Source organism: Polypterus senegalus, chromosome 4, assembly GCF_016835505.1.
Source record: "Polypterus senegalus isolate Bchr_013 chromosome 4, ASM1683550v1, whole genome shotgun sequence".
NCBI classification, from domain to species: Eukaryota; Metazoa; Chordata; class Cladistia; order Polypteriformes; family Polypteridae; genus Polypterus; species Polypterus senegalus.
In genome coordinates this window covers 72333432-72360399 of record NC_053157.1, presented here as the reverse complement: position 1 = coordinate 72360399, position 26968 = coordinate 72333432, and the positions used below count along the sequence as shown (strand labels likewise).

Below are 26968 nucleotides of genomic sequence, written 5' to 3'. Positions count from 1 at the left end.
CAGGTTTAATAAACTCTGCAATTTTTATTTAAAACGCATGATTTTTGGTCAAAATACTGGGTTTTTGACTCACATATGTCTGTCCTGGTGTGGAAAATCTTAAATTTTTAAACTGCGTACGGTTTACATTAAATTTTAATTATTTTACTGAAATGAACCAGGATGAAGTGAATTTACAGGAATTTAGTTACAGGCATTGCAAGGATATTTTTGTATTGTACTAGTAATTTATACATTTGTTCCAATCGGTTTCTTTTCCAATTACTTTATGACCTGGGAATGTGAAATACCGTATATACTCGCATTTAAGTTCTCCTGCGGATAAGTTGAGGCTTGATTTTACCGTATAATTTCCGGTATTTTATAATGTCAGTCATATAAGTCGAATGCAGAAAACTCATGCTATTTGTCCAAGGGATTATGATATGCTAACGCCCACCTGAGTACAGAAGCGTATTAGAGCCACGGAGAAGAACAAAAAAAATGGACACAGTGAAGAAAAAAAAAAAGTGTATGAGTGTATGTCGAGAATAAATACAACATGCCAACTTTATTCTTGGCATTTCCACTTTAATTTCGATGTTTATATTGAGATTTAAGTCGACATGTTGACTTTATTCTCGTAGTTTATTTTGTCATTAAAGTAGAACGTCGTAAATGTCATTTTAAAGTCAATGTTTAATTTACTAGATTTTCTCAAACCCCGTCATAAGTAATGTAGCACATTAAATGCTTTGTGTTAAGTGTTGCCTGACCCATGTTACTCGGTATATGCTTCTTAAACTGACTTCTGCTCTTCCTCTCCTCGATTTTATTCTCAACATACACTTTTTGTTCTTCACTGTGTCCATATTTTTTTTCTTCTCCGTGGCCCTAATACACTTCCGTAACCTAAGAGAGTAACCACGGAGCACACTACCTTTTTTCTTTTGTATTGTGCCTATGTAACCACACGGTAATACCCGAACTAATCTGAAGCGACGTTTGCACTGTTTTGTGTTTTTTTTGTCTCTAACACTCTCATACATCTATATCGTAACAGCGTCCCTTATCTACAATGGAGCGTTCGATCAGAAGAAAATATGAAGCTGGTTTTAAATTAAAAGTCGTACAAGTGGTGAAAGAAATCGGTAACTGCGCTGCCACAACAAAATTCGATGTGTCTGAGAAACTGGTGCATGATTGGATGAAGGAAAAAGATGGAAAAAAAAAATAAAAAGTCTTATTTTTGAATGGACGTATAAGTCGGGTCTGATTTTATGATCGATTTTTCATGTTTCAAGACCCGACTTGTACATGAGTATATACGGTAAGTACAGAAACCACAGAACCTGTTTTAATTCATTTATAATCTATGAACGAATGGATGCAGTAGGCCTAGGGATAGTGCCCAACTCCAGTCCTGGAGGGCCGCAGTGGCTGCAAGTTTTCATTCTAACCCTTTTCATCATTAGTGACCTGTTTTTGCTGCTAATTAACATCTTTTTAATTCATTTTATTTGACTTGCTTTTGAAGACTCAGACCCCTCAATTGTTTCTTTTTCCTTAATTAGCAGCCAAACAATAATGAGAAACAAAATGAGCCAAAACAGGACCAGCAAACTGTGACCATCATACAATATCTGAAAATAAAGAAAGGTGTCAGGAATGCTGATCTGTTCTTAGAAAAGAGAAAACCCACAGCTTCGGAAATGTCTGCTATTGCACAATGAGAGCAGCAACAAGCCATGGAATTAAAGAACGGGTTTAATTAACCACAAGACTCTGCGCCTCATTAAGCAACTGGTTTGAGTGAAATTGGTTGGAGTTTCAGGCCCTGACTTGGTTGGTGCTCTGTTGGCTCGCTCACGTCACATTTCACTTCTGTTTGGGTGCTATTTAAGGAAAGAAATGAAGCAATTCAGAGGAACGATGAAGAAATTCTGGGAAACATTCCTTTAAAACCAAGTCAATTAAAATTAATTCAACAGAAGTTAATTAGCAGTTAAAACAGATCACTAATTAAGAAGAGGGTTAGAATGAAAACCTACAGCCACTGCAGCCCTCTATGACTGTAGTTGGACACCTCTGGTTTACATCTTTGTGGCTGTAGGAGAAAAACTCCTGAAAAGGCTCCTCCAGTACGTGAAGGAAAATTCATTCGCAACCAGGGAGAACATGCAAGCTCCACATGGGAAAACCTGGGCGTGGGATTCAGATTCAGGACACTGGATGTACGAAGCAACAGTGCCAGCGATTGTCAAGAAATATTCTTATATCCATTAATACCCTATAGCAGGGGTGGGCAATGTCAACCCTGGAAGGCCGCAGTGGCTGTAGGTTTTCGGTCCAACTCAATTGCTTAATTGGAAACTGACCCTTCCCAATCTCAGACCTTATTTTAGATTTCTTTCTTTTCCCAGCATATTATCCAAATGATTTGAAGTCTAAAACAGGACATTTTCAGTCTGTCACATTTTTCTCGTAAGTGTTTTATTGAACCAAATAGTGCATGATGAATCCACAAGGGTGTAAATTGAAACAAGGTACATGGAGAACCGCTCCTGGCTGGCTCCTTTGTCATCTGCATCTTATTGGTGATAAGTTGCCATTAAAAACAATGAATGCAGCTGTTTAAGACTGAAATAAGCAATTGAGGGTGGGGAATCTTAACAAGCGAGACCACTAAAATGAAGCAGCAAAATGTCACTTGAGCATTAAGTGCTTCATCAACAATAATTGACTTCTCATTAAGAAAATGGGTTGGAACAAAAACCTACAGCCACTGTGGCCCTCCAGGATCAACACTTCCCACTCCTGCTCTATAGTATATCAGCAAAATGTGCATAGGGACCATAGTTTCTACATATACACTTTCAAATGTTAGTTTGTGATTCTGCTGTGTAACGGATTATATGTTTTTTTTTTCTCAAAAAATAAGGAAACAATTTATAAACCCCTTGGCAAAGCAAGAGGATTACTTGACAGCAGCATTGTTAAGTGTAACATCTTCACGGTGCTTTGATGAAATCTTTAATATGTTTCAGGAAACCCCAAGAGGAGGAAAGATGAAAGGAGATACAGCAAAACATGACAAAGTGGGCAGAGCAGAAAGTAAAGGCCAAGCAGATGATGGCTCCTCTCGTGTTATAACTGTGGTGTTCTTGGCGCTCCTCATTGACTTACTTGGATTCACGCTTATTTTGCCACTGCTTCCCTCTATAATGGATTATTATGGCAAAACTGATGTGAGTGCTCTTTGATGGCTATTAATTAGACAGATGCATTGTGCTCTTGTGTATTTGACAAATACAGTTAGGATACAAGTACCGTGTATTGTTTCATATTACCATAGTATTTATTTAACAAGAACGTTTTTTGATAAGATGAGGAAACCAGCTTTGAGTACTTGTATGCAGTGGCTTTAATGGCAATTTAATTGATTATTAAATGACATTGGTTACTTCATTTTTCCAGTTTTTTATTTAAGTGTTTCAAAACAAGTATAATATTTAGAACCACACCATGTCCAAATGGACTGTGAAATCAAGTGGCATCATGTACATCTAAGGATCTGCACTGGTTGATAGTTCAAATCCTATTACTGCCAAAAGGGATCTTCCTCCATTGGGCCCTTAAGTAAGGCCTTTGACCTGAAAATTACTCCAAGGGTGCTATACAGTGGCTGAGCCCGTGCTCTGACCTCTGTGCAAAAAGACAATTTCCCCTCAGGGATTATAATATAATATGTCAAATCAAATCAGATCTTACTTATGCTGCAAATACATCTTCAGTGTCATATTGCATTTAAAGAATGCAAAGTTTGGCAGTTTTCAAATCAAAGTTATTTCTCCCCAAACATGGTATGTATCCATTTGCCTTACAAAATTGTGTTCTAAAGTTAAGCATTTTCTGTAATTTTTAAAAATATTTCTTGCAGTCACTGGCGCTTTGAGAAAAGGTTAAAACCAGTAAGTGAAAAAACTGAGAATGAAAACCATAACACCAGTCAAAAAAGTGAAATTCAAAGAAAACAAAACACACTATCTAAGGATACTTTTCCTATATAAGTAACACTAACACAATTTTGATTGCTTTTAATATTTATTGACAAACTTGGAGACAGAACCATCTTAAATATTCATCAAGTTATGATAACATGTGTCACAATACTGTCATTCATGTAGTAGCAACTGGTGTTCTTCTCGTAAAATGGTGGCACTCACAACAAATGTTCATATCAAATTGGAGGCACAATAACGTCACCATCATATCAAGAGGATTAAAAATGTTCACATGCAATTTTTTTACAAATGGATAAGTGCATGAAATAAATAATCCTACAAAATCATGCCAGTGGCAAGCAGCCTGATTTTAATAAAAGTGTAAATAAGGGTTGAACTGTAAAAACGGTGTGCTGCCCTATTTTTCAGTTGTGAACCACCATTGGGGCGTTGCAGCACCCTAAACCCCAGACAAAACTGCCCTGACACAATTTCAGGTTCCAATAAAGAAATGTATTGCCACAAACACCTAGCAAAAGCAATATGACTTTTCCATTCTCCACTCCACCCAGGAGAGCTTCATCTGACTACTCTCCAAACTCTGACTCCCTGGGTGAAGGGAGCAGCTTCCATTATACTGAATCCGTGAGTACTTCCAGTGCAATCACATTGCATCCATGAAGCACTTCTGTGTCAGGCAGAACCTCGCCATTATAGGAGAGTCTGCCTCCAGTTGCTCCCCCTAACGGCCTCTCGACCAGGAAAGCTACCACTAAGCAACCAGGTCAGGATACCCGTCCACCCACATCTCATGTTCCCTATTACACAATCTGTACAGTATTTTACAGAAACATACAGTACAGTACAAAGACCATAATAATAACACCATACAAAAAAAAGTAAATTAGAAGAGCTGCAGAAACATTTGAAGGAATGCTAAATATGGCAATGCGGTGTAAAAATTGTCACGCTATGAGATAGGTTAGTAAGGAAGGGTTTTTATGTCAGTGAGAACAGCAGGCATTTTTTAAGTTCTGAAAGTGTGTAAGTGTATAGTGGACCAAGGTATCCAAGCGACTTAAATGTCATTTTACTAAGATTAAGTAGCTATCATCTTGTAGACCACTCGACTCAGGCTTTCAGACTATACTTTGAGGACCTCTGGGTTGATTCAATGTGGAGGAAGTATCATCTCATGTACACCTGAGTATTCATGTCATTCAGCTTTTGGCCTTCTTTCTTTTTACAGGATGGTATATATAGGTCACTACAAAACACAGTGGATTGGTTCAGTGAAAAAGTTGGTGTTCCAGAAGAAAGGAAATATAATAGTGTTCTCTTCGGAGGTAAGACAAAGGCAGTTATTTGTGAAACAATGATATAGTTATTAAAGTTACAGTATTTGAAATTTGTTTCCTCTCTTTACCAAGTTTTATTCAAATCTTTCCCATATTGTAGCGTCAAGACCATATACAGTTAACTCCGGAGCTATTGGCACCCCTCAAAAAGTGATTTAAAAAATCTAAAAAAAATATAAAAAAAAGTAATATAATCTAGATAATACATACAATGATTCTAAAATTCCTTAAAAGAGTAGAGAAATTGTTGCCTATTTATTTAATAAAAACAATTCATGTAAAAGTGTATAGTTTATCTTGTTAAAAACGTATGTGGCAAAATTATTGGCACCCTTGAAGAATACTATAAATAAGACCAAATAAATGTGCATCTTTGGGGGAAAAATATTTCTTGATGTTACTTTTAGTGTCTAGGAACTTTTAATATTTAGGAACTGTTGTCTATTGTCATTTCCTGTTTCACTGGGGTATAAATATGAGGTAGCACCCAGAACAAAATCCTTTTGTCATCCATCAACATGGGTAAAACTAAAGATTTCTCAACTCAAATGAGAAAAAAAAGTGGTTGAGCTGCATAGTTTGGGGAATGGCTACAAAGAATAAGTATTCAGTTGAAATTAGCAATAAGCACAATCAGGGCCATAATAAAGAACTTTGAAAGGTACACTGTTCAAACTGTCGAAAATTTGCCAGGAAGGGAGGCACATCTGCATATTTCCTCTATGCACAGTGAGGAGGATTCTAAGAGAGGCAAAGAGGAGCCCAAAGATCACAGCTTCAGAACTGCAAAGTTTAGTTGAATCTTTGGGATTCACTGTTTCAAAGTCAACTATGAGACAAAACCTCCATGACCAGAAGCTTTATGGACGAGTGGCACAAAAGAAGCCTCTCCTGAATCCAAGACACAAATCCTAGTGTCTCAACTTTGTCAAGCAACATTGAAGAAACAACTGAAATCGTGTGTTGTGGTCAGATGAGACAAAAATTGAGCTTTTTGCCCATGTACACCATCACCATGTTCTGCAAATAAAGTTAACTGCATACGATGTAGGGCACCTCATACCCACGGTAGAATATGGTGGTGGCTATTTGATATTTTGGGGCTGTTTTTGCTGCCAGTGATCCAGGGGCTCTTGTTAAGGTCAGTGGCATAGTGAATTCCATTAAACACCAGAACATTTTAGCCGAACATCTGGTTGCCTCTGTGAGAAGGCTGAAAGTGGGCAGTGGTTGGGTCTTTGAACAAGAAAATGACCAGAAACACATCAAAATCAACAAAGAACTGGTTGAAATAAAGTATTTCTGTGTTCAGTTATTTTGAAAAATTTCTTTAGTGCCATTTAATGGGTATTATAGATGGGGTGTTTTCAAAATGTACATGTGAGTTTCTACCATAATGCATCTAAAGAGAAAAAAGTGACTTGTATGGTTTTTGGCACTGGGGAATAGGAGTTTGCCTTCCTTCTCATTATGCTTATATTAAGGTGGTGTGGCCTTTGAGGAGGGCAAACTGTACAATTAGGAATTGCAAGGTGTGTCTCTAACTTTGAACAAACAGTCATATGTACAGGCTCCAAAGTTTGATGAGCCTCTCTTCTGTGTGTGCAGCTCAGAACACTTGCTTCCTTCTTCTGCGGAAAATGCTCTTCACTTTCCCTGTTTGTAGTCTTTGTATGCATTGCACTTTCTACTGAATGTTCATTGACTATCAGCTGTTGCTCACACAAGAGACCACTCTGATGACTGGTGACTTGCTAGGAGCAAATCAAACCAGAAAGATTTTTTTTGGAGTGAATTGTTGAGTAGTATTTTGCTTTTAGTGTCCTATGGTTTTCCCATTTATATTCTTTATTATGTAGATATTATCAGATTGCCACAAATCCCATACATTTACTACTCTTGCTCACTTACACCAGTTCAACACTTCTCCTCATTCCATTCTTCACAACAGTTCAGCATTTCTCCTCTTTCCCTTCTATGTCTGTAACTTCAGGCAGTTAGACTGAGTAATGGAACAAGTGGGAGAAAGAGTTACACTTGTAACTATGTATTATAGATAATAAATGTTATTAAAACTAGTGCCATATAAGCAAGTAGAATGTGGCTTTGCAAATCAAAACCATACAACCTGATAATGCTAGATGTGCAGTTTTCAGGCAGCCCAAAAGCTTCTAGTTGCATTTGATTCTTTCTGGTCAGCTCATCATCTGTACAGGCCTGTCTCAAAATGGCTGCTGAGACTGAATTGTCTTCTCTTCATTAAGGAATGGCGAGAGAGAGAGATAGGGCATATCTTTGTAAGCCACCCTGTTTATTGTCTCCCTGCAGCTCCGGACAAACACACACCTTCCTGGGCCATTCACCAATGGAAAAACTCAGACACAGCCCATCTCTCACATGCTTTGTTTAGGTGTAGCCTGTCCCTGGCAGCTAGGCAGTTTATGGCCTTCATAAGGGATATCAGGTAATATCCAAACCAGTTTCATGCATTCTCCCATCCCTCCTGCCATAAATTCCACATCCCAAGTCCGTACTTAATATTATCACCTGAAGTACTGTTGCAGGCATCGGGGGGGTGATGGGGTTTTGGTTGGTGTTGGTTAGGTAAACATCAAAATACAGATTTTCTTACCAGTAAAGTAAAACATGCTTACTGAAACACTATTTAATATTACATTTAGTTTGTCCAGCTTCTTGACTGTTTTACTTTACAAATTAAGGCATAAAAAATATTTATCAACTTATATGCTAGGTATCATCCATTTTATACTCCATCTGCACACAGTAGGATTGTGTTTGCTGGCCATTCTGCTCAACTGACACTCACAAGCGTACACTGTGACTGTCCTTGAATCACTGTGAGATTAGTTAAATGAAGCTGAATTAGATGGAGAACTCATCTAGTGTGACACTGGCTTTTGCTACTGTATATTGTTAGCATATTTTGTTCTGTTACTACACTCCCATCCTGGGCACTACCAGTGTGAAGTTTCTGTGTTCTTTCCATGTTTGTGAATTTTTCTCTGGGTACTTCCGTTTACCTTCCACATTTCATATACTTGCAGGTTCGGTCATTTGTTGACTCTGCGATGTGAGTGGGTGTGTGCGGTGTGAGAAAGGACCCCCAGGTATAAGTGAGAGTGTGTGTGCCCTGCTGTGGACTGATGTATGGTCTAGGAATGGTTCTTTCCTTTTGCTTGTTGCTCCTTGGAAAGACTCTAGCTTCCCATGATGCTATAATGGAAAACAGATCAGAAAATACATGAGTGGACCTTTTATATAGAGTACTGTAACAAGAGGGCTTTAAAATACAGGCAGTCCCCGGGTTACGTACGAGACAGGGACTGTAGGTTTGTACTTAAGTTGAATTTGTATGTAACTCGGAACAAGTACATAAATTTAATAAATGCTATTGTTGACCGACTGTAACCAAGTGCTCTGCCAATGAATGATGGAGTTTCACCTCTCTCTGACCTTTTTATTATTTCTACTTTATTTTCAATGGTGCTGGTTTTTCTCTTCTTTACTGCATCACCAGCACTTGCATCAGATTTGTGTTTCAGAGACATCCTTGAAGGGTGAAGACAAAAGGTTAAGATGAGCTCTTCTGTACAGCGCTATACACGCTATCACAGCAGGAAGGCACCAGTCGTCAACACGTCTGGCATACTGAACAAGAGACAACTTCCTGCTATGTGCGTAACAGTACCAGCAGACTTGCTATTGAAGATGAATGGGGGCATCGACAGACGGTTCATCACCAGCCCACCTCACAGTCACCTCCACTACAGTATGCTGCCTGCAGTGTCCGGCCATCAAGAACGAACATGGTGCGGCCAAAGGCGGGTAGTGAATCGCCCCCATTCAATAGGCAGCCATCCGATGCACACTACAATGCTAAGCCACCTTGTTCACCCTCAATGGCCTCTGTTCAGCCACAACTGGGTCACCGCTTGCAGTATTACCTGCTGCCCACCGAGAAGGAACGGGGCAGTCATGTGTAGTGGGCGGGCAGTGAAACCGCTTGCTGTCGGGAGCCGCCCGAGGTACACTACACTGAGTAGGCAGCAAAATCGCCCCCCTCCAGCCTCCGTCCAGCCACCGCTTGCAGCATCCCCAGGCCAAAGATGACGGAGCGGCAGTTACTGAGGTGCATGCGTCGCAGCTGCAGCCTGTTCGTAAGTCATAGGTCGGATGTCCATAACCTGGGGACTACCTGTACTGATTATTTTGCAAGAGAGTTTAAAGAGTGCTTTACATACAGAAAGGGGAAGCATTAAGAAGTGGAAAAAAATCTAAACAGAGTCAAATGTTAATTTGGCCAACTACAATCCTGGAGCCACAGTGGCTACAGGTTTCCATTCTATTTTCTTAATTAGTGACTAGTTTGGCTACTAATTAACTTCATTTAATTTATTTGCTATTTAAGACTTAGACCCTTTAAATCATGGCTGAGCAGTGTCGGTCCTGGAGGGCCACAGTGGCTTCAGGTCTTTCTTCTAACTCATTTACTTCATGAGAAGTCATTCATTGTTGATGAGGCACTTCTTGCTCAAGTCATTTTAGTTGTCTCGCTTGTTAAGATTTTGAACCTTGAATTGCTTATTTTAGTCTTAAATGGATACATTCATTGTTTTAAATGGTCATTTTTAGCAATAACCAGCACTTCTATATCTAGCTTGTCTCCATTTCCACTCGTGTGTATTCATCATTCAATATTTGGCTTAATTAAGTACTCGGAAGGAAACTGAAGAGAAGTTGAAGAACTGAAAATTACACAGTTTTAGGCTTCAAATTACTTGGATGATACGTGTATCATTAAAAAGGAAAAAAAAATCGATGATTTAAGAAAGAACTAACATAATAATATTAAAAGACTAACAAGCCATGAAATGAAATCCAAGATCTGACATTGGTGAAGCCCTGTGTTGGCTGGGATTGGCTCCAGCAGACCCCCGTGACCCTGTAGTTAGGATATAGCGGGTTGGATGATGGATGGATGACTATCTTTTGGCTCCATTAAGGATGACAATGTAGTTGGGCACCTCAAGGTGAAATTACAGGGTGGCATGCAAAAACAGAAGCCCCGCATATGGTAAGGAGTCAGGCCCTGGTTTTACCTGCAGCAGACATTGTCAGGTAAAGCTAACGGCAAGTCCCCAAGCACAGCATTGCATTAGTTAGTTCTGTTATCTGTCAGCCTGCCAGGAAAGAATAAAACATTTTCATTGAAAGAGTTTAATTTAACTGAGGAGCCGTATGTTTGAGCAATTGTCAGGTTGACATGTTGTAACGGTTGTCTTGGATATGTGTGGGTGTCACTGGCACCTTTCCATCTTCCTGTTAATGGCGGAATTGCAGAATGTGCTGTGCCAGCCAGTGGTTCTTGGGGAAGGGAGCACCTGGCTCGGAGGGCCAAACAAACTGTAAGGGGAGGAGCCGGCCATATGTCAATCTGTGGCGAGAGAAAGGTGAAGGAGGAGAAGAGAGAGCCAGACCAGAAGAAGAAATCAGACGCCACAAAAAAAGGCAAGAGGGAAAGCTACTCAACTCGCTAGAACCCTAACCCGGGTTCATTTTAGTATGTATCGTCTTCCTTGTCTTTTGGATGAGGTGGAGTTATTCGGGAGAGGACCTGACAGCCATCGTATGGGACTGTGTATGTTTATGATTCCCAGGACATGAGGTACCACTCGGTGCATCCTTTACCATTATGGACTGTAGAAGATTATGCATAACAAGGGATATTTAAAGGACTCTGATTTCATTCATTTTTTTTCTCACATTTGTGTATTAGTGGTGTATTTTGTTGAGTGTTTTGTTTCGTGATTCGTATGGGGGTCGAAGGGCTGCAGCGCTGGACTGTGTATAGTGGGGGTTTGTTTGTTTGTTTTGTATAATTCCTTATTTTACTGTATACTAACAATTCTCATTTAACTCAACTTTTGCTTCCACTCGTGTGCTTCTGTACTTGTGGTGGTTTAGTAAGGGAGTAGTGTTGGTCACTCTAGGACGGCAGGGCATATTGTAATTGTGCCAGCTCGGGGAGCGGTACAATGTAAAGGACCCTTAAAACAATTTCCCCTTGCAAGTGCGGCCGTGAAATGCACAACCTGTCAACTGGTAAAACAAGAAAGTTGTGTATTCCTGGTTCTGTGAACAATGTACCAACGCCAAAAATCCCTTCCATCTCAACCCTAGAGGTTGGTACCAGAATTATAGATTTTAAGGAAAGAAGACCTCATAAGTAAACACAAGGATTGTTAGAACAGATTGATGTGTCACGATAGTCATATCAGCATAAACATGTTTCTATTACTGCCAGTGGATACCATTTTTTCAGGACAGCCTTTAAAATGACCAAAAACATTCTCTCTCTTTTTCGTTCTCCACTCCATACTTAACGTTGTATTTCAGCCAGATTTCCCCTCCAGCTGGGGTTCCACGTCATCTTTTAGGTCTGTTTTGTTCATTTTTTATTCTTTTGTTTCTGTTAATGCTACTTTTGCTGATTATATGCATTATTCCTTGCTTTTCATCATGTCCGAGTCTGTCTATCTGGATTATGTTGCATGTATTTTGCGAGTGGTCCTCCAAAAGGTAGGACCACCTGACAATCACCGCTAGGAACTAGCGTCCACTCACTCAGGGTGAAACAGTGGTTGGCTCTCACAGTCTTCAGGATTTCGGTTCATTTCACAGCTCGGCCACTTTTGCAATAAGGTTTGCATGGCAGTTTTTTTCCAGGAACTCTTTCAGCTTACTTCAGACAGACATACAAGTCATCGATATGAGTGAGTGAAAATGGACTAAATTTGACTTAAGTGGATGAAGGGTTTTTCGTGATACGAATCACCAGGATCTAGGATATAACCGAATGGAATAACAGTTTATTGTGAAGCACGCTCATTACCAAACCGTTTACTTCCCTACTTTACGTTTACAACTACTACTGATAAGTGACTTGGTTTCCCCTCATTTATACTGTAAAATGAACACTTAAGCCATATGCAAGCTTTCATGTTGTGTCCTCTGTGGTATCTTTTGTTTTCCTTGAACCCTAGGCCTGATTGGATCCTTATTCTCACTGCTGCAGTTCCTTTCCTCACCACTCACAGGCGCAGCTTCAGACTATTTTGGACGAAGGCTTGTAATGACGGCTTTAACGGTAAGATTTCGGTAATTAAAACAAGACCTTAATTATGTACATTTTTAAGTTATTACACTTCTACAGTGAACTTCCAGAAAGTTACTGAATTGAAGTGTGATCCCCAATGAGTTTAAAGTTACAAATAATGAAAAAGTAGATCATTTAATTATGATTCATTTTTATCATTAATATTTATTTAATCGACCAGACACCTTTGTTCAATGTGACTTTAAAAAAAAGCAAACCATCAAATGCAAATATCCGTGAATGTCAACTTAAATTTTAAGTTTACTGCACTAAATTAGATGCAAAAACTCAACACAAAATAAAACAATCACTGCGCAAGCAAATCACGTGTGTGAGGCTTTGCAGTTCTTTAGTGAACTGTAATGTTTTACAAAATTTAACTTATAATAAATTTGTGTGTGTATTTATGGTAGTGAATACTAAAATTGATTACATTTACATATATTTTATGCAGTATAACTTACTAGACATTTTTTGTTTTTCTCAGATTCTCACTGATCTAAAATGGGGATGTGTTTTTTGTTTTTTTTGGGGCACCCCAGGAACACATCCAAGCCTTGACAAGGGCAAGGGTTTACTGTTGTATCTTTTATTAGGTCTTTTAATAAGTTTTGACCTTTCCTGGCATGTTTTCCAATGTTATATTTGCAGATAGGACTGATGGCTTCCTATGCACTATGGGCAGTTTCCAGGAGCTTCAGTATTTTTCTCCTTTCACGAGTGATTGGTGGAATCTGCAAAGGGAATGTTAGTCTTTGTACAGCTATCATTGCAGATTTGCCCTCTCCTAGCCAGCGAAGTAAAGGAATGGTAAGTTCTTTATGTTGGATATGTTTTCTACAAGAAGCTCTAGTTGAGACATTTTTTCACAATAGGCCTTTTTCATATTTGGCACTCTGTTGAAAGGATAATAAAAAGCACCAAGTCCTCTGTAATTAGTTGGTAGGACCATAAAAATAGGTAAAAACAAATGACCTGGTTTCCCAGTGTGGTGGCAGTGAGCTTTGCTGCTTTTGGCTCTGTGGTGATGTATGGGTAGAGGGGATGTCACGGGAGGCAACCTGAGGCACATGTGTTGGTGCAGATTTGGGTGGACCTTGTGACCATGCCCAACGGTGCTGCAATAAACTCATACAGAGGCCCACTGACATGGTGAGGTCCAGGGTGACCTCGTTTATAATTTTTAGTGGTATAAAGGTGAGTTGGGGGTCACAGACAGGAGAGAGGGTAGCACTGCCATGCAGTGCATTTTGTTTTCTTTTTCTCCTGTCATTTAGTTTTTTTTTGTTTCAATATGGGAAACGTATAACAATAGTCCTTACCGTGATTGTTCCTGGGCGGACTTCAGGGGTTGCTATGGACAGTGGTTTTTGGTACATCCAGAAGCCCTTTAAATGGGGCGATACAGCAAGCAGACAAAAAAGATGACAGCTAGAGGGAACTTTTCTTTGGTAAAACAGGTTCTTTCCAAAAAACTCAGAATTAGCAATTCCCCTAGTCAACGAAGGACTGACCAATCACCATTTTGGAAAGGCTTGCAAAGGGAAAAGTGTGCGCATATCCGTTCCACAGCTGGAGCAGCAGGCTTTTCAGATGGCGGAATCTTGTAGCTCACCAGTGTTGAACATGTTGAGATGGTTCCAGTTTTATGTCAAGGATGATGCAGAGTACAGGTAACTTCTACCTGATTTGCTGACTCCTTGTATTTCATATCGACCATCAAAACCAGACCTCTTTTTCTCGTTTTAACCCAACTGTTTGTAGAAAATTACTGTTAAGTTGTTTTTAGGTTCCAAAATTACTAGGTACGACCTCCTGTTTTTTTATTTTGTTGCAGGCAATGATTGGTGTTGCCTTTTCACTTGGTTTTACTTTTGGACCAATGATTGGCGCCTACTTTGCCATCAGAGCCACGCAAGGAGAAATTTTCTATGTGGGCCCCGCACTCTTGGCTGTCCTGTTTTCCACCGCTGACTTGGCATTCATCTTCCTCATGCTTCCAGAGACACTGCCTGAAAAAAACAGGGTATGTATCTGTACATACTGCAATGTACATCTTCAAAGAGAATTCTGTGAATAAAATTTGGATCTTCTCCCCAGTACAGTATCAGCAGATTCATCTTTGTGGATTTTAGTTATTTTTCTGCATGTTTTTAATGCTTTTAAATCCAAATGAAAATAATGGGTTTTCAGTAGTTTTTCGAATGTTTAGAATGTTACAGTATTAGGCTGGTGAATTTCTGTTGGTAAATTATTCCAGAGTTTAGATGCATAACAGCAAAAGGCCGCCTCACCATTTCTTTAAAGCTTGGCTCTTGGAATTATAAGAAGACCTCCATTCGAAGATCTAAGGTTACGACTTGGAGTGTACGGGGACAGGCATTCTAAAATATAGGACAGAGCAAGATTATTTATGGCTTTATAAACCATTAATAATTTTTTAAAGTTAATTCTTAATGACACAGGCAACCGATGTAATGACAGTAAAACTGGTGAGATGTCCTCAAATTTTCTTTTTCTAGGTGAGATTCTGGCTGCTTTATTTTGCACTAACTAATTGATTATCTGTCTTAAGTAGTCCTCTTAGTAGTGCATTACAGTAACCTAACCGACTAAACACAAAGCGTGATTTAAAGTTTAGGTCAGAGTCAATGATTATCCCAAATTCTTTACCCCCGCCTTGGCTTTTAAACCTAAGGGATCAAGTTTATAATAATAATAATAATTCATTACATTTATATAGTGCTTTTCTCAGTACTCAAAGCGCTATCCACACAGAGAGGAACCGGGAAGCGAACCACAATCTTCCACAGTCTCCTTACTGCAAAGCAGCAGCACTACCACTGCGCCACCTGTGAGGACATTTCTAATACCTTTGCTATTTCCATGTTTTCCAATCACTAAATTTTCTGTTTTTTCCTTATTTAATTTGAGGAAGTTTCTAGTCATCCAATTTGGAAATACAGCTAAGACATTGGATCAGAGAGCCAAGAGCATCAGGGTCATCAGGCGTTATAGATAAATAAAGCTGTGTATCATCTGCATAGCTGTGGTAGCCCATCTTGTGCTTTGAGATAATCTGACCTAATGAAAGCATATTGCTTGAAAAAAAAGCAATGGACCCAGAATAGATCCTTGTGGTACACCATACACAATATCATGGGTCTCCAAAGTACAATCGCTACAACTCACAAAGAATTTTCTGTCTGCTAAGTAAGACTGAAACCAATTCAGTATAAAAGTACTGTATAGTAAATGGGCAGTATAAAAGATGCCTGCATGGTAGAATGCAGATCAGGTCAGATCAAAACAAAAAGGAGAATCAAAAAGAAACATGAGAAAGAAACAAGGGGAGAGCCTGTACAGTAAAGAATGGAGGCAGGTGGTTGGGAGTATGCCCCGTGGAAGCGAACGGCAGGCCTGCACTTGAGTGTGGAGGCTGGAGAAGAGGTGCTTTTTACAGCAGTGCAGAGGGGTAGGAATGGCCCTGTTGAATGCTGTCTTCCTTTTGACGCAGACGGACTGGCTGAGGGAGATGCGAGTGGGGATCAGTGGGGAGTCCTACGGACACCGATGGACAGGCGGTAGGAACCCGACCACGGAATCAATTGATTGACTGCACTTGTCAGTGGACGTCTCATCATGCTGCAAGGACCTGATGGGATAAGCTGAGGAGATACCAGATTTTAGAAAGACGCACTGGGGCCCCTAACTGTTTCAACAGAGAAACCTGCCTAGAATTTTAACCTCATTTTAATGGAATTAGTTATTGAGTGATTTTAACCTTCACCTGAAAACTCTGGATTTATTGATTATTTATTTATTGATGGACTATTTGCAGAATTTGCACTGCACTTTGGAACACTTGCTTTTTTTTAAAAAAAAAAAGCACTCTATCACTTTGCACCAACCCCTTGCTGACCGTGTGTGTCCTAATTTGCCCGACTCATGTCGGTTTACAACTATCGACAGTTCCAGGTTCAAGAGGCTCCTGGAAGTGACCAGGGAGGGTGGAGCTGACCCGGACTGTCACATTAACTTGCACACTAAAAATACTTGTACTTTGTGAATGGTCAGATAACTACACTAACCAGTAATTCACACAAAAAGTGACACATCCATGCATTGTTAGCTTGTGGCTTCCGCTCTGTACTGGAACATTAGAAGGAGGTATGAAAACAGCTTTCATATTGTCTTTTGTGTTTATAATTCGGTGTTCATGTGTCATTCATGGGGTGAACTGCTTTACCAGTCATTTTACTTTCATTTTGAGTTGGATTTTTCATTTAGCACGTGAGCCATGTTTCCAAATTGCAACAGTTGTGGATATTCCATATATAGCACATTACATTAACATTTATAATTACTAGTATAAATCCTAGTGAGTGGGCGGCACAGTGGCGCAGTGGTAGCGCTGCTGCCTCACAGTTAGGAGATCCGGGTTCGGTTAGGTGCATTGGTGATTCTAAAAATTGTCCTTAGTGTGGTGTGTGTGTGTGTGTGCGTGCCCTGCGGAGGGATGGCACCCTGCCCGGGGTTTGTTTCCTGCCTTGCGCCCTGTGGGCTGGGATTGGCTCCAGCAGACCCCCGTGACCCTGTAGTTAGCATATAATGGGTTGGATAATGGATGGATGGAAACCCTAGTGATTTATTAGTCTATTAAGGTTATTGTAAATTGAAGGAAAATTAAATAAAAAACCATGTTGCTTTTTTTGATTAGAATTTAGTAATATATCATTCGAATAGATGGCACATCACAAACATTAACACTGCCTTTATGAATCCCATAGCAAATGGCGTAAAACAGAGACGGATGCATAGCATGATGCACTGCAAACGTTAACACTGGGGTCTATGATGATTAGATTTCACCCTGTCTTAGATGGGTAGCACAGCTAGTAAAACAAAAATGGTTGGAAAAAATATGTTCTCTTTAGGCACAGCTACAGTATAAATGAAATTGTTACATGTTGAAAAATAAACGTTTCCTTCTCTACTATCTGTGAATATTATTGTATTGTATTGTATTGTTTTGGTCTCTAAATGGAAGATTTCTAAAAATACTATGTCTATATGGAGCTGCTCTTCAGTCTGCAAGGCGATTTGAGAACATACAATATCAAATATCGCATTTTTGGGTCAGATTTATTGCAGTATCAGTTTAAGTCCATAATGCCCAGCCCTACTTGTACTTGCTAATTTACTAAGTGTTTCAATATTCCAGTATAGTTTAGTAGTTGTGTACTGTAGGTACCTGCTGCCTCTGGCCAAGGTCAGTGGGAAATGAATGGCTGTAGATGGATGAATAGTTTCCTCAGGTTTCTTTGGCACTTAGTTTCTGACATTTCCTTTATTCATCACTCTTCAAACTCACCTTTTTTCTTCATTATAGGTGGCTTCAGTAACTTCTGGTTTTCAGCAGTCTCTCAATCTCCTGAGCCCATTATCCTTGTTTCAGTTCTCTGCTTTAAATTCAAAAAAGGATGCTCATCACAAAGAAAGTAAGTATTACACATATTAGGAGCACATATTTACCTGGACAATAAGATGTACAATCTTTGAATGAAAAATAAACCTTCATAATTGTGAAAACAGTACACACACTTCCAAAAATTTCTTACCACGAAAGGGAAATTTCTTGAAATGACAATTGTTTTAAAATTATTTTCCAAATATACTTAGAAAAACAATCCTTAGTTTATATTCTGTTTTAGTATCCTCTTCCACCCATAGAAAATGCAAAATATTTTTTAAACCATTCCAGAAATGTAACGCCGTTTAACTGTTGACTTGCTGAGTATTGACAGATGATGATCCCATTTAAAAAATGAAGTGTGCTAAATATCTAAATCTGTTGTTATCACAGCTAATTGTGTTTTTGTTTAATTAAAAACAAATTGATGAGTAGGAAGAGAGAAGTGCTATATTTGGTCTACTACAGTTTTACTCAAGTACTCAAATGATCAAAATCCATTCATAAACATGCAAAGGCGTGAATGAGAAACTGAAAAATCTGACGGCCAACCCAAAGCACCAAAAATCTGAAAACACTAGCTGCTCCATTTTTACTGTTTCATTATTACTGCCCAGGTGTGTTCCTTCATATACTGTACTGGTGAAGTCCTTTCTCAGTTTGTCACAATGCAAGTGGCTGGGAAGTAGATGACATATGACAGCATTTGGGGGTAATCAGGTTCAACAGTTTCTTCCTTGGTATGGACAGGTAGACAGAGTCCCCCTTTTTCAAAGTCATTTCAGTTTGTATACATTTTTTCTAATAGCTATCCTTGCAATACAAAGAAACAAAATGTAGGATATTGCATGTTTGAAAGGGTTATAGCTACGCGTTTAGCACAGGCATATGTGCTTTCTAACATGGAAATAACCTGACAATGAGGGTGACAATGTAAGATTATGATGACAAGTTTAAGGGGATTCTAAAAACAGAGGGCTATTAAAGGAGGAGTAAATATTTATTTTAAATTAGATTACATTATAATAGAGATCTTTGTGGTTTCTATACTGTGAGAACATAGTGACGTTCTTGTGCTACTGTTGTGTTGGTGAAATGACAGTTCAAAAAATAAAATGAACCATTACACATAAACCAGCAGGTGGGTACAGTACACAGTGCAGGGCAAGGAGGATCAGGTTAATGAGAGTGCAATGACTTTGTGACCTTCAGGAAGAAGCTGTTGTTGAGGCTGGTGGAGTGAGTGGTGAGACTTTAGGAGTGCTTCACAGAAAGACCAAGTGGCTGTCATCAGAGATGATGGATTCATTCATCTCTCCTCAAATATGTGATTGGGTAGATGGTATGAAGCATATTTTAGAAGCTGTACATACAGTCTTTTGGAGAAGTTTTTGCAGTTCTTGCAAGTCAGGTTAACAAACAACACTGTGATGTCTGTGGTCAGCATACTTTCAGTAGCGCAGCAGTAAAAGTTCACTAGTGTTTTGGTAAAGCCCTTTAGCCTTTGGTGAGTCTTTTTGAGTATGCAGGTGGTGTTGAATGACCATGGAAGTCTGCCTGCCTCTGTTCCTTCTGAAGTCAACAATGATCCCCTTTGTTTTGTTGACATTTAGGTGGAGGCTGTTGTTATGACATCATACAGTCAAGTCTTTTACCTCACACCTGTCACTCATGAGGCCAATCACAGTAGTGTGGCCTTCGTGCTTTGGACACAGAGGTGGACACACTGTATAGCAGTGGGCTGTGGGAGCAGCCTTGTAGAACGGCAGTGTTGTGAATAGCATGGATGAGTTACAGGCTTATATTATTTTGTTCAGATGTTTATATAATAGCAAAAATAATATTTTGGTCATGTTACCTGTCTAATTTTCATAGCAGTAGTTTTTTATATTCATTTTAATTATCTTACATTATCTTTTTTTTTCTGTGTCTTCAGCCGATGTTATTTTTGTATTTTATTATACGCATGACAAGTTATATGCTTATAATTATTATGCTCAGATGTTTATATTATAGCATATAATATTTATGCCATATTCCATATCTAATTTTCATAGCAGTAGTTTTTTTTTTAGAATTAATTTTATTTGTCTTGCATTATCAGTGTTTTTTGCTGTGTCTTAAGTGCACCTTTTTTATTTTAAAACAAAATATATTCTGACATGACGTCTGATAGAGTGATCTGAATTGAATCAGAATTCAGTACCACTTACAAAAGTGACTTGTATCTGATCTCTAATAATCATTGATTATGTGGTTTTGGGTGTTTACGCCAAAATCTGATCAACGTCGTAAGTGAAAAAATTCAGAATCAGTTTCATGTAAACACAGCATAAAAGACACGTGGAAGCCGACAATTCAGGAAATTCTTGATCAGAATATGGATGCCTGCAGCTTACTGTGCGCTAGGCCAAGTGGCTGGTACATTGAGGTAAACCTTTCTCTTGTGTATTAAACGGGTTTAAAAAAAAGAAAGAAGGATTAATAATTTAATGTATGGACATTATAAAAAGTTCTTGCATCACGTAATTTGCATTAATTGCAAAAAAGTCCTCCTAGGGTTATTGTTTCTTTCTAATATTGCAGTGATTAAAACTATTTACTTCAGAGATCATCTACATACTTGCTTCTACAAACTGTTTGCATTTTTTTCTCTAGCGTTTTCTAGTTTCGTTCAGGAAAAAAAGCCAGAAAATGGAATCAATACAAAATTTGCCAATTACACTAATGTTTTTTCTTTTAATATGTTATTTAGGTCTACAGAACCTTAAGATCTTGGGACTTGTGTATTTCTTATACTTGTTTTTGTTTTCTGGACTTGAATATACCCTCAGCTTCCTTACTCATCAGCGCTTCCAGTTTAACAGGTAATTCACAAAAATGCAGATGGGAATAAAATAATACAGTACATAGTTTTAATAATGCATTAATACACATGAATTTATAAGGCTTCTTGATTGACATTTTATTTTTATATACGGGTGTCCCAAAAAGAATATCGGAGTTTTAAAGAGCCGTAGCTTGGTGCCCATTCATCGGAGACTGCAGAGCAACCTAGTGGCATCTTGAGGAATGTGTTTCAATGTCTCTTCACTGGCGCTCCTTTTCTCGAGCATGTTCCCATAAAGCATGCCTCTCAGGCTCTGTCATTATTTTTTAAAGCGCCTTTCTTTCCTCTGATCTGGTTTTATACTTTCTGTCTTTAAAGGTGACTCTCCCCGCTTGTGTCTTTACTCCTCCTCATGCTTCTCACACTTGCACTTCCTCTTTCATTGTGTCACCGAAGCCAGACTGACCAATCATATTGCTCCAAGGGACTGGACACACAGGCCTTAGTGTTTCATTATATAGTAGAAGATTTATTACCAAGATTACATCCAACACTATTTTCATTAGCTTCTCCCAAATCATTCGAGTTAGAGCCCTTCAAACTTGTGGAGAACCATAAAAATTATTAAGAAGCAATTGGTTGGTGAAACAGATGGATTGTGACTCTCTGTGAAATCCAGGTTAAAGCTTCAAACTTCTTTTCTTGGGAAGCCTTTTGGCCACAGTGCCTCTTTATTGTTTTTGTACTTTCCAAAGTATTATGTTTGGAGAACATCTCTATTGATGTTTTTAACTTTTGTGTTTAGATGCTGTGTCTCTGCTATATTATTATTATTATTATTATTATTATTATTTACACAGTTTAATTCAACTTGTCCTCTCTGTTTGTCTGGGTCAAATTTTGCAATCAGTTTTTTTTACCCACTTTTACTAAACCGATTTCCTTCAAACTTTGCATGCATATTGGTCTCCGGTGACAATGTAATATTTCATCAGTTTTGACCCAGGATCTGTACATTAATTGCATCAAATTTAAATTTCTCTTTTCCTTATATTATAATTTTAGCAATTACACATATATAGTGCTTTTAGCCAACACACGTATATATGAAAATTTGCATTCTTAAACTGAAATGTATAACCAGCTTAACAATGGAAAGAAAATGACACATCATATAAAAGGTGATTAAAGTATGTAGGATGATAATGGTTATAATTGGAGACATTCTGAAATTGTAAGAGTTATTCTTTGGAATCGCTTAAGGAATCTATGCATTTTAATTGAATTAAATGGATTATTTTATGGGCACCCCACAATTTTACTTTTAGTCACATATGACCAACAGAATCTTAGTACAAGAATAAAATATATTTTTTACATTTTAATGCTTTTTCCATAAAATTACAAATCACTACTTAAAATTACCCCAAGATCTTCCAGACAAATAAACCAGCTGAGATATAAATTTGCCTTATGGCAAAGACAATAATAGCACTGCTGTGCACTCAAAAAAAACTACCATTAGATTTTATTGAAATTCTCGTTTGAATCATGACTACTGCAGATTGCACTCCCTTTCCTGTTCTGGAAACGTAATTCACAATAAAACTAAAAACATCTCTCCAATACCTCAAAGTTTGAATTCCAAGTAGCAGAAGATGGAGCTTCTCTTGAGTGTTGTGTGAATAAGTAGCCTACAGACCATTGAGCTCATGCTGAGCTGACCTTCATTACACACGTGTGTTGTGATAATCTTTACATATGATCCAAAATATCGGTATATAACACTGGGGTACAGATAAAAGGTTTTTTTTAGTTTTGGTGCATTGATCACCGAACCACAAGTATGACTCTTTTGTTGCCAGTTACTGAATTGTCCATTTTGCAGAAACATTCTCAACAGGATACTGCTCAGTTTGACCAAGGCCATAGCTTCATAAATTGTCTCAAAGAGTAAGGCACATCTTCTCTCAAACACAACAGAATTAACATGATGACAATTCCGGATAATGAAATTAAGCCCCACACAGGCTCCCCAGTGACTTTTGCCTCTGAACAGACTCTTGATCATACTTTTAAAAATGTAGCAGGCGGAGACACACATCATTTACTGCACGTGTTATTTTTCACTTGTGATTTCTGCGCTTGACTCACCCCTAGTACGGGTTGGGGGGGACTCCTCCTTGATTATTTTGGCAGGCAGATAATCATTTCATCAAGTTTTACCTACTTCTGTCATTTCAGCGTGTGGATACTGGATCTGTTCATCAAATGTTTGTTTGGTTAAAAGGCTTACCATCACGGGCCCCTGGGCATGCACCCATAATACATAATAAAAGATAATGTGCACAGTAACCTCACCAGGATTATACAGTATTGCTACATTTGGTGTGAAACACCTTACTACATACAGGGCTGTTTTTTCTGTACACGGCCCAGTATTACTATATCAAAATTCATAGCCGAGCAGTCCAAAATTGCATCCATTCTTTCAATAACAAAAACTAAAATGCATACTTGTGCTTTTATTTTGCAGCAAAGGTTGTAAGCTTGTTGCTGTTGCCAAAGCAGCTGACATGACATCACGTCAAGGATGCAACTATACATGTTTACATGGAGGCTTTAAATAAGTGCAAGATTAATTTGAATAATTAGAATCTATTATGTGTTATGCATACTGATTTCCACATCATTGAATCCTAAAAGTTCTTTCTCCAAAAACAGTCTCCTTCTGGTTTACAGAAGCCACTTAACAAGGCCATGCTGCATAGAAGACACAGTCAGATAGACAAGATTTTTTTTTTGTCAGCATTGTGCCTGCGTCTGCGCACCAAATGACATGTGCTTCTCTCCATTTGGTGAGAACTGTCCCTTATAATGAGGGGAGCAGGAGTGCAGGGTGGCAAGGCACTAAAAACCACAAGCTTCAGGAAGGAGAAATGAAAGAGCAGTTGGACTCGGAGAAAACTAGAATGAGGTACTCTAACCTGCTGGTTAGACCTACTAAGTGACACTGCTTATGCCAATGAAAGAGGAAGACTTGCCAAGCTTTCATTATGGTGCACACAATTTGAAATTCCCTACGGAGAGCCAAACCATTTACATTGTCATTTGCAACATTTTTGAATCCTAAAAGTTCTTTCTCCCAAAGCTGTCTCCTTCAGGTTTACACTTGTGATATATAAAACTATGATCTGCTAAACATTTTTTGTATATTAACGTTTTCATGCATTACCAAAAAAACAAAAACTTGAATGTTACTGATAGAATGGTTTATAAGCATTCATAGACATTCAAATTAAGAAAATTCCAGTACCAGTTAATTCTAATGCATTTTTTCTTCAATTCTCTTCTACGGGCAACAAATGACTCAATCTGTCTTGAAATTGAGATATTTAGTAAAGCAGATAATTGCATTTCAGGGTGGTACCTGGAAGTCAAAGGACGGATATCCCAGAATGCAAAACGGCTTTCTGCAATCACAAAATAATCTCCTCTGTGTAGTAAAAAAGTAACACAGGACAACCATAATCCTCTAAAACATTTTCTAATAAATGAAATAGTGTTCTGGAAATCTAAGAATGTCCAGCAATGAGAGAAGTGCATCCATTTTGTCACATTTCAGTATGAACTGTTTCACTGAAAATTTACAGGTTCTTAACTATGATGTTTGACAGTTTGTTAATTATTTGAATTGAATGCATCTGTCCTTTCATGATGACAATCATAGGAATAAGTAAATACTTACTTTTGTAAAATTGCTCGTAGTTCTTCTTAAATACTTTAGTTTCATAATAAAAACATTTTTTTTCTTAGAAAATTACAAAATTGAAACAGCTAAAGAAGAATATCCACCTGGATTGCTGGTTTAAAAACACTAAAAAAACCGTTGTAGTTGAATATCGGAGATTTACCTTTGAAATTAAGATGAATCTTTTTGGATTTAACTGACATGTAATGTAATACATTGGATGCAAACTAATGTAACATATTATCATTTGCATTTGAGAACTATCACATAAGTTACCACATTCCACTGTCATCTAGCTCTTTAAAATGTTTAAAAAGTTGTATATAAATAATTGAGACACTGCACTCTTTTTACAATATTTAAAAATGCATTACAATTCAGTTTGACATTTTTTTTATAGACTTTGACAGTAAAGTTCTTCTTTTTCTCTTTGATTACAATTGCTATGTCTGACTGTAATTTCTGTATTTTACTTTTTTTTTTATAATCTGTGTTTTGTCTATTGTTCGGTGTCCTTGAGTATTTAGAAAGGCGCCTACAAATAAATAAAATGTATTATTATTAGTATTAAAGTAGGTAATGACCAAATGTTTAAACAACAGGAAAGGAAAAGTTTCGTATTTTTCAATTTAAAGTTATTTCTTCACAAACATGGTAGAAATGCCTTTCCCACGTGAATTTGTTTCCTAAAGTTAAGCTCGTTCTATAAATAATAAAAAAAACATCTATCTTGCCTGCACTGGCATTTCAGATTGGAATTACTTGGGCATGGGTAAAGCTGGAAAACAAAAGCCATCAAATATGTTCATTTTTTTTCAAGCCAACAAAGTTGTCAAGTACTGATCCATGTCTTGTGATTACAAAAACATTGTAAAATAGCTTATACATGTTATTTCTAAACAACAAATCACCAGTATTTTGAGATTTAGACATTTTAAAAGACTAGCTGCTGTGTGTGATAGCTCAGCATTTAATCTTCTGCAATAACATGTCACCCCCTCCCCCCTTGGGGGCGTGGTTTCCTCTTGACAGACCAAATCACAGTAAAGTGTTTGTGCCACCTGGTTGGCTTCGTTTTGATTTACTTCTGTATTTATGTGAGAACTCACACTAGCAAACAGAAGTTGTATCCTTATCTCTAGTAAAACTGTGCCAGAAATATGCTGCAAAACGATAATTTCTAAACCGCTTTTGTTGTCAGAAACATACGCTGGAAACTCAGAAGGCATGTTTTCTTTAATCAAAACTTGAAGAAGATGAATTTGATGTTTTAGGCATTTATTTTCAGGTGGTACTTTGTGCCCCATTGCAACCATTGCAAAGCATCAGTGTGGACAACAGATATATTTTTTTAATTATAGAAAACACCAGACTTTGGAACACAATTTTGTGTAGACAATGCATATGTAGTATGTTTGTGAAGAAATAACTTAGACTTGAAAAATACCAAACGTGTCATTTGGGATGAATGCTTTTAGCCTTTAAACTTCTCTGTCTTGCTATACATTGAAACATATTAATACAATATTCATAGAATATTAAGATTGAGGAATATGCTTTATGTCTCCATTTCTAACACCACTAAGCCAATTTCTTTCTGTTGTTACCAGCATGCAGCAAGGAAAGATGTTTTTCTTCATTGGCATTACAATGGCTGTCATCCAAGGAGGTTATGCTAGAAGAATTGAGCCTGGGAGAGAAATAAAAGCCATCAAACAAGTAAGTGAAAATGCAGTTTAAAGATTAGAAAAATATTTATTTGCTAGTTAAAATTGGAGCAGGCAGCAGTTGTCCATACAGCACAGCAGCACATGTTGCACCTGGCTGCCTGAAGTGAACAGATCTGGATGAGGCCCAGATATACCAGTAGCCATTTTTTAGCTTTCAGTTCTATTACTGAAAGTTCTAAGTAACAAAACATTCATCAAAACATTAGAATTATTTATTTTATGTGGTGCATACTTTTGCAGAACTGTGTTTCATTATACTTTACACAAATAGTTAAATGACTTGCTTGGGATCCCACTGACCAAGATGTCTGGCTTGAATGGTGGATCTTGTTGTTTACAGTTCAGCACCTTAGCCACTGAGCTACACAGAATTGACCACTTCTCAGTTTTAGTCACACTTCATCAGTCTCACCATTGCCACTTCATTTTCTGATTCTGCGTAACCTTCATCCCAAAGTTTTGTGTTAAAAACGCATGGTGAAATATGGATGTGATGGCAAAACTGGAATGCAGCATAGAATACCTAAACAAACACAGGAGAATATATAGGAATCTAAACCCAGTCCGACATTACTTATTCTATGTTAATTAATGTTGACTTATGTTTATTTTTTATTGTGTCTTCTATTTTTCTATTCATTTTGTAAAGCACTTTGAGCTACATTT

The 26968-nt window shown here is 38.0% G+C and overlaps 1 protein-coding gene across 1 annotated transcript in view; it reads left to right on the top strand.

Moving 5' to 3' along the window:
- The window catches only part of mfsd10 (major facilitator superfamily domain containing 10), a 71447-nt gene that overhangs the window by 23079 nt on the left and 21400 nt on the right, over positions 1-26968 (top strand). Inside the window, exons 2-9 of the mRNA XM_039750868.1 lie at positions 3027-3227; positions 5233-5329; positions 12406-12509; positions 13170-13328; positions 14356-14544; positions 17911-18019; positions 20747-20858; positions 26183-26291. Of these exons, the coding sequence (XP_039606802.1) occupies positions 3048-3227; positions 5233-5329; positions 12406-12509; positions 13170-13328; positions 14356-14544; positions 17911-18019; positions 20747-20858; positions 26183-26291 (1059 nt within the window). The 5' untranslated portion in view covers positions 3027-3047. The remainder of the gene's footprint in view (positions 1-3026; positions 3228-5232; positions 5330-12405; positions 12510-13169; positions 13329-14355; positions 14545-17910; positions 18020-20746; positions 20859-26182; positions 26292-26968) is intronic.